This window comes from Opisthocomus hoazin, chromosome 4 (genome assembly GCF_030867145.1).
Source record: "Opisthocomus hoazin isolate bOpiHoa1 chromosome 4, bOpiHoa1.hap1, whole genome shotgun sequence".
In the NCBI taxonomy this organism is placed as follows: Eukaryota; Metazoa; Chordata; class Aves; order Opisthocomiformes; family Opisthocomidae; genus Opisthocomus; species Opisthocomus hoazin.
In genome coordinates, this window is record NC_134417.1 from 967,359 (window position 1) to 983,762 (window position 16,404).

Genomic DNA, 16,404 nt, shown 5'->3' on the forward strand with positions numbered 1-16,404 from the left:
CCGTGGTGTTCGCTGGCGTTGCAAAGCGGGGAGCACATCCTGCTGACAGCTGTTGGAGTTGGAGGGACCAGGATGAGATGGGAAGGGCCCGGAGGATTTGTCCCTAACTTGACTCCTGTCAAGCTGTCTCTCTGACAGGGATGTTTTTTCCTCCCGTTGTAAGCACAGAGTCCTCAGGGGGCTGAAGGCTTTCATCATTGCTTGCTTTTGAAGGGGAAGTTGTTGGACGTGTGCCCGGTTCAGCTGCAAGTAGGGTGGGTTGAAATGCCGTGGAAGGAGGCCAGCGTGCACTTTAACCTGGCAATATTTGGCTTACATTTGTCGTGTCGTGATAAGGATGGGCAGTGCTTCCTCGGACCGTGAATGCTGGTGTTCGGTCATTACAGATGCCCTTCGGTTCATTGTGAGAACCCTCTGGTCTGGAGACTTGGGCTTTTTAACTGGGAAATGGGTTAGAACAGAAACAGGAAGAAGGTTCCCAATCTGCGCTTCTTTTTTTGTTCTCAAGTGGAGTGCTCTCCAAATACCCTGTTGGATTTGGTTTTCGGTTTGCTTTGTTGCCAGTAGAGAAGAATCCCCAGCTATGTAGTTACTGCTACTTGCACCGCATCAGTTGTGTGCTGTCACGGAGCTGGAGAAAGTGTTCAGTTATCTAATAGCTATAGTGCCAAAAAGATTAATTTCATCTGGAATTTTATTTATTTTTCATTTATGGCTTGGGATAGTGGGCTGTGTCAGTTAAGAGATGTGGTTCTGCTTTGTAGAAATCGAACTTAGTATCTGTTTTATAGACAAATACTGAGGACAACTCCGCCAGCAGTGCTTTTTCTTTGTATATGTGTACACACACTTACGTGTACACACACACAAATTTTAGTATGTCCTGCAATTTTTTATACAGCTTTGTAAGTTACTTGTGTACTGCAGTTAGTTTTGCGTGGACATCCGTTCTTTTATACATGTATCCACCACCAGAGAGACAATATTCTTAACCTGAGATGCCTAGCAGGAGAGCAGACACCTCGATTTGTGAACCAGTGCCTCTGAAGAGCTTGCTTTGAGTTTCTGCGGCCGACATTGAGCTCCCACTGAAGCCGCTATTCCGTTTAGTGTTTTAAGCATCTGGAGTGAGGAAACGTTTTGGAAAAATACACTTACTATTGAAAGACATCTCTGCTTGATTTGTATCTTTAACTGTGTCTTATTTTAATGCAATTATATTGTTATAGATATTTTTATTAGGCATCGTAAATGAATGCACAGGAATATTCGTATGTATCAGGCAAGTTAAAAGATGTATTCCTGCTTTTCATTAGGTTGCTATGCTTAAAATTGGTAACAGTTGGAAAATGTTATTTTGTGTTTATATTTAAAAAGATTTCTAGCATTCTAAGTTGAAAAAGGAAGAATGGGGAAAAAGGGTAAGATCCTCTTTCCCATTTACACGGATAATTTAGTCTAGAGGGAACAGGAGTGTAACACGCTGTCTGTTTAGCCAGTAAACTAACAAAATGAGAAAAGGGCTCCCTCTATGGTTTCTCCTGTAGAATCACAAGTAGCTGTATTCTGTAGTAAAAGGGAAAAATTAGGGTTGCTTATAATTTCTTTTTTTACATGTAGTAGGAAAAAGTAACGTTTAAAATGTACTGCTGGTATTCTCAGTTTGCAAGCAGTACCCGGATGTTAACATTCCAGAGTTTAAGGTTCGAGCTGGCAGGAGTGTTCCGCCTGCTCGCAACATCGATGCTCTAAAGAAGGATTCTTACTGGTTTTGTTTTTAACGTGAGTCTGTGTTTTGTTTCAGGATATTGCCGTATGGCTGTTTAGCAACTGGAGACCACTCTGGCCTTATCGAGGCCGTTTCTAGTTCAGAAACCATTGCTGACATTCAGTTAAATAGTAGCAATGTTGCTGCTGCCGCTGCCTTCAACAAAGATGCTCTCTTAAACTGGCTGAAGGAATACAATTTAGGGTAATTACGACAGTTATTTTCTCATCTACAGAGCAGGCTACAAAATTCCTGTAAGTTTCTATTTCAATGTTGAGGAGCGTGCGGGTCTTCTGGCGGGTTTGTTACTACTTGTTTTACTAGTGTGTCAGATTCTGCCTGGGATCCCTGGTGCCCTTGGAATTCAAACAATGATCCGGCTGAAATTCTGGCATTTGCAGCCTTTTGACTGCATGCTGTTGAGTAAGTTATACTAGATTTAGCAAAACAAACTAACTCCAGGAAGCTACATGGGTCTCAAGTCTTGATGTTGTTGCCTTTCTCCTATTCTCCATAGCTCCTCTTTTGCAATATTTTTGCTCAAATAAGTCTAGTTCTACAGCACCCTAATGGGCTTCTGGTTTAAAGAAGCAGAAATCCTTTCTGAGGGCAAGGTGTGCTCCGAATTACCAGTAGCGTGCACTAATGTTTGTCTTTGTGTTTTTAGAGACGACTTGGATCGAGCTATTGAAGAATTTACTCTGTCTTGTGCTGGCTACTGTGTAGCTACTTACGTGTTGGGAATTGGCGACAGGCACAGTGACAATATCATGGTCAGAAAAAATGGTCAGGTAAAAATTTCTTCTGTCAGCGGAATAACTACGGTATCTCTGCTGTGCAAGAATTAACATGAGAACTTTTAATTTTGTTAGTGTCTCAGTAAAATTAAATCCCCCCGTTGTTAGAACTGATGTCATTCTGTACTGAGAATTGGAGAGCTTCAGAGAGAGGACATGGAAGACCAGTGGAAGGACTGACCAGTGCCTGTTTAGTCAGCAATTCTGCATTAACTGAGGCTGTTCTGTAGAACTTTTTCAGAACATCCAGAAGGCCTGTTCATGGGTCAGACTCGCTGGATAAATGTAGTCTTAGAGTATTTTACAAAAGACCATCCTCAAAAAGACATGCATTGCGGTTCAGAGCAGTGTAGTTTTCCTGCGGTTAGTCTCTACAGCCCACCTCTGCAGAAGTTTTCAATATGGAACTCGGTACCAGCACAATGCTCTGACTAGAAGTCTGAAAACCTAGAACCTAGATAAGCTTAGAAATGTATTTCTCGGTTTAATTGTTACTTTTTACTGTAACTTGTGTGATTTTATTTAAATTATTCTGCCTGTAAAACTAGAGAAGGTTATAAAAGTGAGCTTTATAGACATTTGTGGTATTCTTAAGTTTTTACTGGCTAGAAGAAGCTGAAATGCCCTTATCTGTGGTTCTAAAATGGCAGAACTGTCACAGGTTCCTTGAGATTACGTGCAGTTGTGCTAACTTTGCTCCTGACTTCATGTGGGAAGCCCTTGGATACAGTGATGTGGAGCCTCATGGGCTCATCACCGGGCTAATTTTTCTATCTGATATTACCAGCAAGATGTCTCTTGGCAGACATAAGAAGCTTAACCTTGAGATAATGTTTTGCACACTGAATTGCAGCAGTGGTCGCTCATAAGAGCACGGATGTTGTCACTGACTTTTAAATAAATCTTGAAATGTTTTAAAGCTAAATACTCCCAAAGGGTTGAAACCATGGGCTGTGGAGAGTAGTGGTATGAGTTAACTGTTCTTGATACTAGTATTCTGTGGAGATATTAGAAAAGCAAATTATGTCACTGGAGAAATTAATTTTCACTTCTGTTTTTTTAGCTCTTTCATATAGATTTTGGGCATATCCTTGGAAACTTCAAGTCCAAGTTTGGAATTAAAAGGGAACGGGTACCTTTCATACTCACCTATGATTTCATTCATGTTATTCAACAAGGAAAAACAGGGAACACTGAAAAATTTGGTCGGTGAGTGTTATTTTGATCTCTTCCTTTTGTAACTGCGATGATCTCTGGTGATAATTTCCAGCACTCCAGGAACCTATCTGGGTTCGGTTTGCTCATTGGTACTTGTGTGGAAGAGGGCTAACAAATATCTACGATACTATCTACTTCTCTACCTGGGCTAGAAATACATACACAAATGACTTCATACATCAGAAACTGCAGCTCTGCAGTGGAAAGAGAAGTTCCTTTTTATCTCCGCCAGCGGGAGATGGCAGATTCTTCTGGACTCATCGTTTTTGATTGACCTTCAGCAGCACTGGGCGCTAGGGAGGGATTCTGCAGCCTATTGCTACAGCGAGATGAAGCATTGGACGTGGAAACGGGCTCCCTCCTGCCTTTGCTGTCCATTGGTGCACGTTTGGTCTGCTAAGCAGTCCTGGCCTTGCTTAGCTGCTTAGGCGTGTAGAGCTGAGCGCTCAACATCCAACACTTTAGCATGCCCGAAGCTTCGCCTCTCGGGTTGGAGAGCTGCGGCGGAACGGGAGAGCACGTGACAAGGGACCTGTCTGGGTCTCCCTACCTGGGGAGGCAGATTTTTCTGCTTCCCTTCTGTGTTGTTATTGCCAGCTGATGAGAGAGGCGTTCTGGATGTTACATTCTCACTTCACTCTTGGTTTTCACAGGAAGAATTTATTGATAGAGATATGAAATTAAGTACTTCGGTATGGCCTGACTTATCTTATGGCTGCTTCTGCTAGAAGAAGCTGTACGTGTATTTGTAATGGTGCATCTAGGAAGAGCGGAAAACAACTGCCAGTGACCCGTGTCTGTCCTGGAGAGTAAGGAAATCAACCTGTAGCTCCATTTCTAAAGCCGTGAAGTAAAGGCTGTTAGGCGACTGTGCTACTGGAGGAGCAGTGGAACATGGAGTACTTTAAATGGCAGTAGGATTCCACTTTCACTTGAAAAATGCCTCAGAAGATGATTTTATTCTTTGAAGTGTAGCTTGCCATCTTAGTAATAGAATCACAGAGTGGTTTGGGTTGGAAGGGACTTTTCAGGGCCATCCAGTCCAACCCACTGCAGTGAGCAGGGTCTTCTCACTGGACCGGGTTGCCCAGAGCCCCGTCTGAAGGGTTCGTCCCATTTCCTGTGGAGGTTTACAGGTGAGATGGTGGGCACATTTGGGCACAGGTTCTCAAGTGTCAGTGTGATGGGGCTTTGTGCCAGGCCTGGCAGTTGGTTCAGTTTTGACCGTGTTTGCAGGAAGGAATTGCCTCACAGAGACAGGCTGGATTGGTAGGGACTGCTGCAGAGCGTTCGTTTTCCCACTGCAGGTCCACTGCGTAGGATCATCAGGACCTTCCAGTTCACAGATTCTCGGGGAGGTGGGACACTGGCATTACCTCTGGCACTTGTTGCTCTCTCTGAAGAACAGTGTGTTTTTAAAAGCTTTTGGTCTTTCATACCGGTGTTTTAAGGTCTTGTTGGAGAGGCATGGGATATTTTGGTGGGAATGCGCAGGAGGTTTTGTAGACGTCTCTGTTGCCCTTGCTGTTAGTGTGTTCCTGCGATGTGTGTGTTGGACCAGACAACAATTTCTGGAAATCGTTACATACGTTTGTCAGCTGTGTAAGTTCTCATGTGTTGTCTTCCTTGCATGTGCTTTGTGGTTGAACACGAAGGTTCCGCCAGTATTGTGAAGAAGCATACTTGATTCTGCGAAAACATGGAAACCTATTTATTACACTCTTTGCACTGATGTTAACTGCAGGGCTTCCAGAGCTAACCTCTGTCAAGGACATCCAGTATCTCAAGGTAAAGTAAGATTTACAGCTCAGCAGGACCTAGCATTTTTCCAGTATGTGAATTTTGATTCCAAGATGAATACATTTTAGTTGTTTTCCATTTCTCTCAAGACTTCCATATAGTTCTCAAAGCCTCCTTGTTCAGCTCTATAGAACAAGGTCTGTAGTCAGTCCTAGCAGTGGAAGGAAGCTTTGAACATATGTTCCTCTCAACCAGTCTATAGTGAGTTTGGCATCCCCGCATCTTAAATGTAGTCACTTCAGTGGTGTTTTATGTCTTGGCTCATGCACAAGCATAGACCTGTAAAGGTAAAAATTATTTACTTATTTCTTCGTTATTTATCTTTAAACCCAGAAAACACCACTGATGTATTGCTCAATGAATAATAGGTGAAAAGTGTCAAACAGAAAAAACCAGAACGTGATTTGTGTCGAAAGGTGAAGGAGGCCTTAACTCTGGCTTTAAAAATTCCTGACAGTGCTTGTTTTCCTGTCGTCTTAGGACTCCCTCGCCTTAGGGAAGAGTGAGGAAGAAGCACTAAAACAATTTAAGCAAAAGTTTGATGAAGCACTCCGGGAAAGTTGGACTACTAAAGTGAACTGGATGGCTCACACTGTTCGAAAGGATTACAGATCCTAGAAGATTTCTGCATTTGCACTAAGCTGAATGTCACCTTGATAAGAGGGGATCTGTAGTATGGACCAACAAAACTTATTTTAAATAAGAAAGAAAACAAGAACAACAAAAAGAAATGGGCTGAAGTAATTCCTGAGTCTTTTGCACTCTGCTTCTGAATGCTTGATTCCAAGACTGTCTCTACAAACAGTGAACGTCCCGGATAATCAGTTCCTGCTGACTTTGCACGCTGAGAGCTACTAGGCATTTTTAAAAATTCTTTGGTACTTTATGGGGGTGTAAATATTTGTTTTTATACGTTAGGGTAATGTACTCTAACATACTTAGGAGGTTTGAACACCTCTGATGGAACTGTTCTTTGTTTAAAGTTGGGACTTGAAGAGTAAACTTTTTTATATCCTAATCTGGCTAAAAATGACCATATTGTGTATATTTTTTCATATGAACTCTGCCCTACTGGCACAGATACATTAATTCTACTGTAAATAGCAACCACAGTTTCATTGTGCTACAGGAAGCTGCTTGATGTCTTACACTGCTGCCAGAAGAAGAGAGGTCGTTGTGAGATGGGGAGGGGTGAGAGGGGCGGGGGAGGGGGGGAAGGGGGTGGGGAAGAGACCTTTGAAAATGGTGCGGTGTCCGGGTGTTCAGGGTTGCACAGTTGTGTTCCGCTGACACAACACACAGAAAAGAAGCCCTTCAGCGGGAGGAAGGTTGGGCCCATCCAGACGTGTCTGAGCATCCCTCGCTGGGGATGGTCTCCGTTCGGCCTCTGTGGCCTTGTTTTCAGCGCCTGAAGAGGCAGCCTTGCCCTGCGGTTCGTGTCGCGGGTGAGCTGTGCCATGCACATCTTCTGGCTTCTGCATGGAAAATTCTCATTAAATATACTAGACACAGTGATCTTTGGAGCATACATACCAAAAACCCCATGTGTTTGGAAAAGCAAGTGTTGATAGGAGAAGATCATTCCATAAAACACCAATGAGAAGTTAATAATCTTTTCTTTCTGTATTTATTAAGAGCTTGCAGTATTGTTGCTTTACCAGGGTGTATATGTTGAAGATGGTTGCTGAAGAAACTGGATTTGTTTTAATTTATTTAGTGAGGTACCAGGCTTTTGGGTGCTTAAATGGAGAGCAAATTTGTTACGTGCAATAGGGAACTGCTGGTTCAAAGGTGTAACATACTGTTTCTGAGTATCAGCAAGATAGACTTTAACTACTGCTTGTTCTCCAAGGAACACTGGTGGCTCTCACTTCTTGTTGACATTTGAAAGAGAATGAAACATATATATTTACTTTTTGACTAAACAGGTTTTTTGCATAGAAATATTGGTTTATGTAGGAATTTAATTAAAGGTGGTTTTACTTTGTTGAGAGTGATTTATTATTTTTTGTTGTTGTTTTGGGGTTTGTTGTTTCTTTTAAAGGTCAAGAAGCTATCTGGAGCCAGGATAGCATTTTATGTAGTGGTTTGATTCTCTTGTCCTCACCCTTTGGGCTAATCTGTCTGAAAAGGCCTCTGCTTCGAGAGTATTGAGAGAGTAACAAGTGGTTTATGGTGTGGTGGTTTTTGTGGGGGGTTTTATTATGTAGTAATGTTTAAAGTGTGCCATGTTTTTTTTTTTTTATTTTTAAAGCAGATGGGAGGAAGGGTAAAAAGAAACCACTGTGCAGGTAACAACTCTGATAAAACTAATGTCATCCTCAGCTATATACAGCGTATAAATTTGCATAAGTAACCATTCCCGGACATGTTATGTTCTTCTGTGGGACAGAGTGCTGGAACATCTCTGGTAGGTCGTCGTACTGGGGGAGACATAGCCTTGCCCAGAAGTGGAGACGCAGCTGGCAAGTTCACCGAGGCCGCCTGGGGCTGGTGCACGAGGTACGTGATGGGAGGGAGCGCGATGGCGTCTTGGTAGCTCAAAAGGCATGTCGGTCCCGTGTTCCACCCCGGGCTTCTGGTGAGGCTCTGGACAAGGAGGTCAAGCCTGTGCCTTGGATGCCCACCTGCAGCAATGGGGGAAGGAGCGCTCACCTCCAGGTGCAGAAACACCTTCCCTCAGTTACACTGGGATATTGCACGGAGTAAAGATGGTTTATGTTGGGAGATTTTTTTGGACGTGATCTTAATGCAGGTTATAAAAGTACTTGAGATAGGCAGTGCGATTTCCTCACCATCCTCTTTGAGATAGCTAGCATTTAGAGATGATCAGAAAATACTGCTTTGGCTCAGTGTTTGTATTGGTTAATGGCCCTTGAATGGGATCTGGTCTATTTGGTTGTCTGCCCTCATTACATTTACTCTTGGCAATTTATTAGCAGGGATGGGGAAAGAAAGTTAGAATTTTGTTAAGTGGTGTATTTTCACGTTTGGCAGCAAAAGAAAATGGTGCATTTTCCTTGTGTAAATTGAAGTTACGTGGTCTTCAGATAGCTGAGAGCATAGCGCGTCTCACAAGAATGCGTTTCCAGGTTGACCTCCAGGGATGAACCTTACATGAAGCAGTGTTCGTAAGGTCACCAAGGCTAATTCTGTGATACTTTCATGTTAAGTTTTGAGTGGAGTGCTGGTTTGCTGAATTGTACTAGTGAACAGACCGCCACTTTCCCGGGGTTTCCATCATCCGTGCTACAGCCTGTGGCATGCAGATTTTCATTCAGAAAATATATAAATATTTGTGAAAAGCAGGAGAGCCAGTCTGTCCTCCACATTTTGTCATCCGGGAGGAGAATGCTGGAATTTTCTCACATCAGTCCATTAATTAGTTCTGTACTTGCCTCCCAATACCCAGCTATAGTGTTAAAATGGTAGGTTAATTTGCACTGAGCAGGATCATATTTTTTTCTTCTTCTGAGCCATTATTTTAGACTGTAGAATTCAGAAGGCATCAAATGGTCAGATTATAATATGAGAGTTTAAAGATTTTGCTCAGAACAGTGAGTAGAAACATAACCTTTTTAAATGTGGAAGCTTTGGAAAGGGTGTAGCTTTATGCAGCTGTAGAAGAGAAACGTAAGCTATGACTTTGGTATAAAACACCTTCAGTTCAGATGGTCTCATGTTATGTTATGACTTTTCTCCAAGTCTGCTTCTAATCTGGTCTGCGCACTTCCACAGGAAAAGCGACTGTTCTTAAACCAGCTCTGCTTCTCAAGGCCTGCGTTGTATCTGATGCGGAAAAGATACCTCGACTGCTTTGAAAACAGCAACTGGAACTGGGTCTGTGTAGTGTGTATATGGTATACGTTTGTTCTGGCTTGCTTTTGATTGCAGGATTGCTTGAGGGGTTTGCTTTCTTCACCTTGTGTCATTTGATTTGTGACAAATGGTGACAATGGCTGCTCTTGCACTCCTGCTTGTCCGATATCTGATGTCCAAGGACAGCTCCCATGGATTTGCCCCTCACCAGTGGAGCTGCTTCCCTTCCCTTTCATGCTTCTGTTTTATCGACAGTGCAGTGTTGATTGTTAAGTCATTTGTGTTCTAGCAAATGCTTTTGGCCAAGCCTGCTCATATATTTAATACAACAAGAGTCAAATATGCCTCTTCAATTTCCTAGAGCTATCAAAATTGGATAATTAAATAGTACAGGCTCGTAATAATTAGTATGTTAGGCTATGATCATAGCTTTATTGTTTAGGACTGATTTCAAGCCTAAATCTTTTAAATATGTAATGAGCATTTCTATTCTTACTCTTTCACAATATATTGTATTAATATAATTACGTGTCTGAGCTGGCTTTAAAATCTAAAACTGAAATGCTGTGCTCACATAATGCATTACAATTTTCGGCAAGTTCCAGTCCCCATACCAAACATTCATTGGACCAAAAATGGAACAGCTCCAAGAGGGGTGTGGGAAGGACAGAGAGTCCTTTCCCCTGTGGACTGGTGGCTTGGGAACTTAACGAGTGGTGAAACAGGTGTCCGGGCGTCCCAGCCTGTCTTCTGTCTGCTTGGCTGAATAAAAGAACCCTTAATATTAATGGCTATGTGAGACGAAGTCTGTTCAGCCCGTTCACTACCAAATAGCAAGGAATTCATCCTGCATAGAGAGTTGTGCCAGTTGGCGTGGGAGGAGATGCTGTGTGCTGCTAGGCCTAGGGTAATCTGCTCCAGAGGCTGCTCCCACACGTAGCCTGCACTTGGGAGTGGAGACTCTTGCCTGTGCCTGGACCTTAATGCCACCCACCGCCTGCCGTGTGCGTCGGCTCTCCCGATCGTCGCTGCGCAGGTCCTTCCCTGCACTGCGAAGGGAATGGGGACGCGCATCTCAGGGTGTGGGTGCCACTGGGATGCTTCAGCTTTGAATGCTGTTTTGTTTGGGGCTGTGCTACACAGATCTTAAACCTGAAGAAGGCTTAAATACTACGTGAGTTGTGATCATTACTGCTCCTTTTAAAGAGAGATGCTGGATCATAAGGTAGGACTTGAGAGTCTGTAAAAGTTTGGAAATTATAGAAGGGAATTTGAATGTGATCTGCAATTTTTGTGGCCAGGATAGGCTTTAGAAGCTTCCTTCCCCCATCAAATTACATACCCATGCTCATTAATTTAAAAATGAATAGAAAGTTTAATATTCCAGACAACAAACAACACTGAAACATACCTAGGCATTCCAGATAAGTGTAGTGCACCCAGAGGTTGTGCATTTCATGTTCACTTTGGCAGCTCAATGGGATAATCTTGTTTCCTTGACAGGAGAAAGAAAACTCTCTGAAAATGTTTCTGAAATGACTCGCGGTTCTTAATAGCTGAGAAACTCCTACTTAACAAATCTTTGCAGAATTTGTGCCAATTAAATTAGTGATCGTGCACCTGCTATGTACAGTAAGTATGAACTACAGTACAGCTGTGATTGCTGACGCTGCGTGCAGAGCGTGCAGACGGAAGATCCAGTCTGCCTGAGCGGATCCAAGCGGTGGCATTTGGGCTGGAGTCGGGTACCAGCAAGGCACCTGCACCAAATCTTTAATCACCTCTACGTACTGGACTTGCTGCAGTCGTCGTGCCTGGGCTGGCGTCTCCTCCTCTGTCGTAGTGGTCAAGCAGGCTGTGGGCAATGAAGCTGCGTTCTGAGTGCAGCGTCTCACACTTTCGGCAGACGAGGATTTCACATTTCGGACACATTTCCCCAGAGTGTGGCTGCCTTAGAGAACATACTTCCTCCCGTACTGGCTTCAGCTTTTTGGAACCTTTCCTGTGTAAACATCTCCTCTTGTCTTCAAAAAGCTGACTTCTTCCCGGAGGGCTGGAACAGTCAGAAAGAAAGGTGACAAGTGTAACCCATACCCTTCCTAGACGAATGAGATCAGCAGAAGCAATTAGTGTGTGATTGATGAACCTGTGCTGAGGCTCCGCCTGTGATGCGCCAGGAGCAGGTGCAGTGTGTGGGCACCGCAGGAAAAGCGAGGAGACTCTGGCTCTGGGGCTGTGACGGCAGTGACAAGCCGATGGGTTTAGAGCATAGCATTATTAAAAGGATTGTGACCATTTAAACAAAAACGTAAGACAATGGTTAAGTCAAGTAGTGAGCTAGGGGCTTCCTACTCGGTTCTTTAATATGCAGCCTTTCTGTGGGGTGATGGTGCCACAAGCCTCGTGTGTTTGCATGGAGACAAATTTCCTGCAGCTCTGTGTATCTAAATTGCAGGCTTCTGACTGTCATAAAAGTTCTTTTTCCTCTGGCATGCACTGATAATTATGCTGGCTAGTAGGTAAGCCGTATATTGCACTGTCCTTGAAGAGAAATGGGGTAAAAGAAAAGCACTCTTGATCAAATTATATACCATGATATTTTATATAAAACAGCACTTCAAAATCAAGACACTAATCTGTGTAATCCCGTACAAGAGCTCACAAATCAGTGCTGAACTGTTAGAGATGATCTGATTTGGCTGCGCCACTGTGAGAGTTCTGTAGGCCCTGATGACTGGAATGTTTTCAAAAGCCACCGCCAATGCAGTGTGTCTGCAGGACACAATCCAGGGAAGGCCGAAGACTGAGCCGCTGTCCGTTAATCTGAGAGTACCGTTGGGGAGGATGCTACTTCACTGTTTGGGGGCTTTTTGTATCAAACTGGGGAACATCCACATTCATCCCTTAAAAATAAGGATGAAGGCCCGAAAAGTGTGATTTTACTGCTTCAGTTGCGCTTGTCTGCCTCCTGAATGCAGGCTTCAGTGAAACTTTGGACAACAGAGAAAATTGACAGCTGTAATTCACTGACTCCTTGGATGTTTGACTGTGTTTCCAGCCTAGCTCCTCAGCAATGCAGCAAGATAAATCCCAAAGCAAAGCCCGTGGTGTTGGTTGTTCTGCAGCTGGTTCAGTCTGAGAGAAGAATCTGGCTCTCGGGATCATTTCTGGCTATGTTAATGTTACGTGGAGCTTGTAACCAGCTGCTGTGGCTATGAGGCTTAATGTAGTTAGCTGAGTAATTGCGGAGACTTGCATGCACTTCCTGCTAAGACGGTAATTTCATGATAATTATCAAAACCAGACTCTTTTTAGGAGATCTGTATAGAAAACAGCTCTTGTAACAGATGAAAAAAGACACTTTTCGCAAAGTACTCCTGACCTTAGCGTGATGCGTACACCAAGTTTACTTCATGTTAATGAAGAATAATACCAAGTACAAAGACCCAAGAAGAGAATTTCACATCCCATAAGAACGATGATTATGATAACTCGAAGCTAATACATGCACAAAGTGGTAAGTTCAAGCTCATTTTTGCCTCTCTGCCTACTTTGGTTAAAAAAGGAGTAGTTTTGCATTGTCTTTTTTTTTTTTTTTTCCTTCTTCTGTCTGAAAAGTAGTGATCATAAAGGCACTATTACAGGAACATAAGCAATAATTACGCTCTGATTCAAGAAGCTTGGTAGCACTAACTTTGAACAGTGATTTTGGCTGCTGCCCGTACATTGCCACTGTCCGTTACACCCTGGAGCTGGGGATATTGGTGCAACAAAAACTGCAGCAGTGTTATTCCTAGAAACAGTGTCCTGGGTGGTCACAGCTGGCAGCACTTGTGTGTATGCAGAGGGATAGAGATGCTGCCCCTCCAGACCTCTCTTGTTGGGTGGGAGGAAGCATAGGGAACTGGTTATAAGGTAAACATGCAGACGCACAAGGGTTGGAGACCTTAATTTCCTACCTACGTCTGCTAGTGACTTGCTCTTTTTTAGGTCAAGTTAATCAGCCTATAACTGTTTCCTTGTTTGTGAAACAGTTAATGCGGCAGAGGTTACAAAGGCGTCTGTGGCTCTTTGAAAGGTGCTCTGGAAATACAAAAATTGCTTGGTTTAAAATGTATACAAAATATAATCTTGGATGTACTTACAGTTTATTCTTAGGAGACCCAGAGAAGAGGCTTAATCCAGAAAATCTCTTCTTAAATAGTCGCTCTCGCTTTTTTCGGCCATGCTTCCCATCTCCGATGCTTTCTTCTGTGAGTTCCTTCTTTCCTTTGTGCCAGCTCGTTTTATCTGTCATAACAACGGCACCTGCTCAGATGATAGCCGAAGTCTGAGTGGCTTTTCAAAAGTCTCTCCCTTCGTGCCTTGCACCTGGTGAAGTCTGGATCTGCTGCTCTACAAACCTGGAAGCGTCCTTGTTACGCAGAAGGTTTAGTCGAGATCAGTGAGCAGCCGCTTTCCATCAGATGGAGCAAATGTCTGCTCTGAAAAATCCTGCAGACACAAGGCGACTGGATATTCTTACTCAACCACTATACCATGTAATTGTGGAAAGTAGGCTTGGACATTATAATAAATATTTCCCTCTGTGTGCTCTCTTTCCTGATTACGCTAGTTGCTGGAAATCAGGAGAGCAGGTGAAGAGCCAGGAGCCAATGAAATGGTTTTGCTCAGAGAACAGAAGCAGCGAAACAAATGTGAGATGGAACAAACACTGCAAAGCAAAAACCAGAACCCTGAAAAGATGAAGAACCGACCGGGGATTTTAGTTAAGGCTTGGAAATTGTTTGCTTTTTCTTTTGATAAAGCCGTTGATTAGTCTGCATTTCCGCGTTGCATTGCGTTGTCTCCAGGAATTATCCCTGTGGCCTCTCTGATTGAATTAGTCTCTCTGCTCTACGTTTAATACTCGGTAATTGCATTAACTTTTGGTCGCTTGGCTTGGAGGGTTGCATTCACCCCTCCTAAGGACTGGAAGCATTTGTCTCTTCCTACCCGTTCAAAATATTTTCCACAAATCACCTAAACCAAGTCACACAAAGTTTGTAGGCTTAAAAACAAAATCGACAACCATTTTTGAACTATGCGCTCTTCTGATTTTGCTCTTCATCTCTTCCCTGCTGTGTGCCCCCCTGCCCCTCCCCCACCTTTTAAGGACAGTTCTCCTTAACCAGTTCTTCCAGTAGGATATACACAGGCAGTAGGGACTCACTGTGCAAATGCTTTGCAGGGTCACACCCTGAAACAGTTTTTCATTGTGTTATAATTCTTTACCAAAATTCTATGTTGGCACAGGTTAACATGAAACTGTAAATACCTCGAAGGAACAGAGAGTGATGGACCTTGCTGCTCGTGCTTGGTAATGAGACACCCAGCTTTCTAACAGAGCCTAGGTAAGCTGGACCTGTTCCTCCCACAGAAATGGCAGAAAAGACTATTTATGAAAGAAATTACAAACAGTTCATTGACCTGTAAAAGGAAACTGTCATTAAAGAATTGCTGTGCTATCAAGGAATGAATAAATGTTGTGAATGAAAGAAAATTGCACACCTCACAATTATAGACTTCCCTTCAGTTTTTAATCTGTGACAAAATAATCTGCAAGTTCAAGACCCATTTTACGCGTTCAGGGGTGCTGAGGTGAAGCTTTGCAGGACAGACCAACCTGTGGCTAATAAAATTGGCAGCCGGGGCGGCAGGCATCTGCCTTACCTCTGAGAAGTGAGTTTCAAAGGCTTCTCGCTGGAGGATCTGCAGTACGAATTCCACTTGCCTAAAAGATCCAGAGAGGAAAATGTAACGTTGTAAGTACGTGGAAATTGGTGACAAAGAATCGCAGATGCGCTGAAGGGGTCTTTTCTAAAGCCTTTTAGTCAATGTTTTACAAATTGTACTTTGGACATAGATTGTATATTATTTAATTTCTCTAAAGGTGAAGTTGTCTGGTTATGTTGAGTTTCCAGTGTAATTAAGTCTAATGATGTAGTGGGAATTCCTCCTATATTTAGCTGTGTTTAAATGTGTTGCCCAGTCAGAAGATTTGAATACCCAGTATTTGAGTAATTGATTTCTTTGCCTTTCTTTTATTCTCTGCTTAAGTCTTGTGAAACTTGGCTAACATTGCTTTCAATATACCAATTAATTGCCCTCACCTTTGTTACTTAGCAACAGCAGTAGTATTCTGTTTTGTGAGCCAAACTAACCAGTAGTAAGTAGTGTTACTGTGGCTAGCCTGGAGAATTACTTTATTATGTGGTCAGTCCATAAACCTGTAGATTACATAATGATTCTTGAAAATAGGAATACTACTTGTAGATCTGGAAGAAAATATATTTCCTTCAGAGGAAGATCACGTAACAGCAGTGGATGGCATTTTCAGGAACCTCAGTGTTGTATCTGTTGATTGTGTCCAGTTAATTATAAGCAAAGTCTAGTACCTGCAAGACTTGAGATGTCAACACTGATTTGCACTGGTGCCTGCTGTTGACTGCTTTCACTCCTGGGCTACCTGAGCAGTATGTTGGTGCCTCTCTAACTGCCTTGATATTTATAAATATGATTTCAGGAGAAGTATGAATTGTGGATGGAGGAAAAAAAAAAACCCACAACAACAAAAAACAAACCAAACCCCCCCAAAAAGCCAACAACAGTTTACAAGCGATCGTGATAGTTTTCCCTACCCAGGTCTGGCAGGCTAAAGATGCAGGAAACTCTTTTCCAGAAACGGAGCATTTCCACAGCCATCCCTCCGACTGCAGCACACAGCAGCCCAGGCCCAGCTGATGTCCCCTGGGGTAAAAGAGCAGAACAAGAGGTAAAATCTTTGTGGCAGGGACCTTCGTGCAACCACACAGAGCAAAAGACGCCAGACAGGGAAGGAGGTCTGGAGAGAGGAAACGACATGACTAGCAGCTTGGGAAGGATTTCTCTGTGTCCCCAGCATGCAGCTTTTCTGATCCAGTTCGGTGTCTTAATAAAATTTAAGCTGTTTGAGCTAACTCT

At 43.1% G+C, this 16,404-nt stretch overlaps 1 protein-coding gene across 3 annotated transcripts in view; it reads left to right on the forward strand.

Annotated features, from left to right (window-relative positions):
- The window catches only part of PIK3CB (phosphatidylinositol-4,5-bisphosphate 3-kinase catalytic subunit beta), a 290,809-nt gene extending 284,208 nt beyond the window's left edge, over positions 1-6,601 (forward strand). For all 3 annotated transcript variants that reach the window (XM_075417523.1, XM_075417524.1, XM_075417525.1), the window contains 5 exons: positions 1,805-1,972; positions 2,436-2,559; positions 3,629-3,774; positions 5,439-5,571; positions 6,064-6,601. In XM_075417523.1, the coding sequence (XP_075273638.1) occupies positions 1,805-1,972; positions 2,436-2,559; positions 3,629-3,774; positions 5,439-5,571; positions 6,064-6,201 (709 nt within the window). In that variant the 3' untranslated portion in view covers positions 6,202-6,601. The remainder of the gene's footprint in view (positions 1-1,804; positions 1,973-2,435; positions 2,560-3,628; positions 3,775-5,438; positions 5,572-6,063) is intronic.
- The last annotated feature ends 9,803 nt before the right edge of the window (positions 6,602-16,404 follow it).